This window comes from Austrofundulus limnaeus, unplaced genomic scaffold, assembly GCF_001266775.1.
Source record: "Austrofundulus limnaeus strain Quisiro unplaced genomic scaffold, Austrofundulus_limnaeus-1.0 Scaffold490, whole genome shotgun sequence".
Lineage (NCBI taxonomy): Eukaryota > Metazoa > Chordata > Actinopteri > Cyprinodontiformes > Rivulidae > Austrofundulus > Austrofundulus limnaeus.
The window spans coordinates 182,340-186,032 of record NW_013952892.1 but is presented as its reverse complement, the minus strand read 5'-3'; the positions used below and the strand labels follow the sequence as shown (position 1 = coordinate 186,032).

Below are 3,693 nucleotides of genomic sequence, written 5' to 3'. Positions count from 1 at the left end.
TTAGCAGTTTAGCATTAGCGGAGCTAAGATTCTTGTTCAGCAGTTTAGCATTAGCAGAGCTAAGATTCTTGTTCAGCAGTTTAGCATTAGCAGAGCTAAGATTCTTGTTTAGCAGTTTAGCATCAGCAGAGCTAAGATTCTCGTTTAGCAGTTTAGAATTAGCAGAGCTAAGATTCTTGTTTAGCAGTTTAGCATTAGCAGAGCTAAGATTCTGGATTAGCAGTTTAGAATTAGCAGAGCAGTTTAGTGATTTGTTAGATATTTTGCTAACAGACATAAGGTGGACAGCTCATGACAGTCTGGTGTTTGTGTYTGTAGAACCTGATGGCCAAGGCGTTGTACGACAACGTGCCAGAGTCCCCCGAGGAGCTGGCCTTCAGGAAGGGGGACATCCTGACCGTCATCGAGCAGAACACCGGGGGTCTGGAGGGCTGGTGGCTCTGCTCCCTGCACGGCCGGCAGGGCATCGCCCCGGGGAACCGCCTGAAGCTGCTGATCGGACCGGCCTTCGAGGCCCAGCCCTCCCCTGCAGCCGTCCCGTCTCCTCAGAGCTACCAGCAGAACCCCGGCCCGGCGGCCCCGGGCCCCTACCAGAACCAGCAAGACATTTACCAGATCCCCCCGAGGAGCACAGCCGCTGCTGAGAACACGCCCAGTAAGGTGAGTCGGGTTTTACTCCACTAATGAGACGATTATCATCTGATCAGCTCGTTTATTTTAAATAATTCAGAAGATGAACGGTCACAAAGAGCTGATTAAGAACCGGTTTTAACGAGTCCGATGGTTCTGATTGTTGCTAAGTGAGGAGAACACAGGGACCAACAACAGCTGCTACTGATTTTAGATTAATCCTTTCAATAATCCAGACTCACTGTAATCTGAAATCTGCTTCTTTAGGTGAAAACTGGTGGTTTTGTTCAGGATCTTATTTTGACCCGGGTCCAGTCGGAGCAGTGTTCTGGTTGATTTCTATTTTTTTATGTCAGAATTTATCTAATTGTGGGTTTCTCCAAGACTACAGAGACTCAGTATATTTCAGCTGCTATTCAGCAGATTTCAGCTGTTATTCAGCAGATTTCAGCTGCTATTCAGCAGATTTCAGCTGTTATTCATGATGAATGGACCGCCTTTGTCTTATTTTCTGTTGGGAGCCGATCCTCTTTCAGCTGCTTCCTGTCTCAACCAGCAGCCGAACCCTGATAGAAGTGATCTCCTTGATCCCATTTAATGCACCTTCCTCCTCCTCCTCCTCCTCCTCCTCCTCATCCTCCTCCTCCTCAGGCAGGTCTGTGCTGAAACATGAGGCGAAATGTTCGGTTCATTCAGCCGTTCAGCTCTCGGCTCCTCAGACGAGCCGAGGCCTCCAGGTAGGGTCGGTACTCAGACTCAGGTGTGTTTTATCAGGTAAAACAGGCACCTGGAGCTGAAGGACAGAGCTGTCAATCACTCCTTTGTCTTAACGAGCCTTCAGCTCTTAACGAGGAAAGTTCTTCTGGGATCAGATTAAATCTAATCTTAAATCTGTTTTTGTTGCAGTTATTTCCTTAAACTCCGGTAAAAACCAGATTAAACAGTCTGACCGTTTATTGATGACTCAGCCTTTTTTTAAAACCATTTCCTGTCGTTCCATCAGACTGAATCTGTGTTTGGTTCCTGAAATTATTACTGGGCCTGATCCCGACCTTCAGAACCAGTACTCAGTTTACCCCCCGAGCACCGAGGTGGGTTTCTGTCGGTCCCTTCGGCTGTTTGGTTCCAGCTCGTTCCTCTTATTTCAGCTTCGGCTGTTTCTTCTGAAGTGGTGAGGGATAATCGTAGGCTGAGGTTTGGTGGTCTCCTCTCTGCTTGTTTGGGTTTAGGCAGGGTTCTGGTCCCCGGTCGGCCCCTCTTTCCTGGCCTCGGTTCTGGGACAAAAGCCTGGAGCTGGTGGGACACGTGGTTCTGGTCCGAGAGGCCCGCTTGTCTCAGCTCGCTGCAGACTTCCTCCCTGCTTCCTCTGAGGTGACATCAGCTTCGGCTCTTATGTGCTCCTTCCAGACCCGGGTCCACCACCTCCTGACCCGGGTCCAGTCGGCTCACCGGTCCAATAACAGGTTTGATGGAGTCCAGACTGGTCCAGGAAGTGGTCTGATAAGGGTTTATGGGTTCCAAAGGTGCGACGCAGATAAAGCTCCAGGTAACAGGTGTGTTTGTCTCAACCTGAGGTCCAGATCAGGAACTCAGATCCTCCAGTTCTGAAGAACCGGTCCTCTGAGGTCCAACTAAAGGACATAAATCCAGTCTGCAGTGAGCAGGATACAGAAAAACAAAAACTGTCCAACAGTTCCTGGGACACGAAGAAAACCAGGAACCAGTTTCAGTTAAGAACCCAAGTCTGGCTCAGTTTCAGCACTTTGGTCCAGACCAGAACCTCTCAAACAGCTGAAGTCCAAAAACCTCCTGCAGATGGTTCAAATGTTTGGTCTTCAACGTTTGGACCAGATCTATCAAATGGACCGGGACTCTAGTGGACCAGGAAGTTCCAGGTCTTTGTGGTTCCTGGGTTCCTTCCATTTGAGGAGGACAGGTGAGTCCTGGTGGACATTAGGAGGACAGGTGAGTCCTGGTGGGCATTAGGAGGACAGGTGAGTCCTGGTGGACATTAGGAGGACAGGTGAGTCCTGGTTTTACAGCTAAAGGTTTCAGCTGTCAGTAAACCTGAGCTAAAGAACATTTATAGTTGCTAAACATCAGCCAAAATGTTCCTTTTTGTCCCTGAGGTCTTCCTCTGGATGTCTTTCTTGAAGGTTAATCCCTGTCCATCAGACTGGTCGTTAACGTCTCTGATTCTCAGATTATGGAGACGAGGGATTAAAACTCTGCTTTGATCTCAGAGGATGATCTTTATTAAAGCAGCTACAGTCAGACGGTTCTTTTTTCAGGCCGCTCATTAAACCCGCCGTCTGTTTGGGTCCAACCGTCCGGACCTGTTCTGGAGCCGGTCCACGGCCTCGTGGGACTCAGGACTGGTTTACCTGCATTAATTAGAAGCTTCTGACAATAAAACATTCAAAAAATAAATGTTAAATCAAGCAGAACAGCAGCTAAAACATAAAGAACTGTAGGTAAATCATAAAGATCAACAGCTAAAGCATGAAAAACAGTGGCTAAAATGAGCGGAACAATAAACAGGTTTTAGCTGATAGTTTTGTTGTAAACAGATTTTAGCTGATAGTTTTGTTGTAAACAGGTTTTAGCTGATGGTTTTGTTGTAAACAGGTTTTAGCTTATAGTTTCTTGTAAACAGGTTTTAGCTGATGGTTTTGTTGTAAACAGGTTTTAGCTGATAGTTTCTTGTAAACAGGTTTTAGCTGATGGTTTTGTTGTAAACAGGTTTTAGCTGATGGTTTTGTTGTAAACAGGTTTTAGCTGATAGTTTCTTGTAAACAGGTTTTAGCTGATAGTTTGTAGTAAACAGGTTTTAGCTGATGGTTTTGTTGTAAACAGGTTTTAGCTGATAGTTTCTTGTAAACAGGTTTTAGCTGATAGTTTGTAAACAGGTTTTAGCTGATGGTTTTGTTGTAAACAGGTTTTAGCTGATAGTTTGTTGTAAACAAGTTTTAGCTGATAGTTTGTTGTAAACAGATTTTAGCTTATAGTTTTGTTGTAAACAGGTTTTAGCTGATGGTTTTGTTGTAAACAGGTTTTAGCTGA

At 45.9% G+C, this 3,693-nt stretch overlaps 1 protein-coding gene across 1 annotated transcript in view; it reads left to right on the top strand.

Annotated features, from left to right (window-relative positions):
- The window catches only part of nedd9 (neural precursor cell expressed, developmentally down-regulated 9), a gene marked incomplete in the record, with an annotated part of 23,519 nt that overhangs the window by 14,630 nt on the left and 5,196 nt on the right, over positions 1 to 3,693 (top strand). The window contains 1 exon segment of the mRNA XM_014025657.1: positions 319 to 660. Within this exon segment, the coding sequence (XP_013881111.1) occupies positions 319 to 660 (342 nt within the window).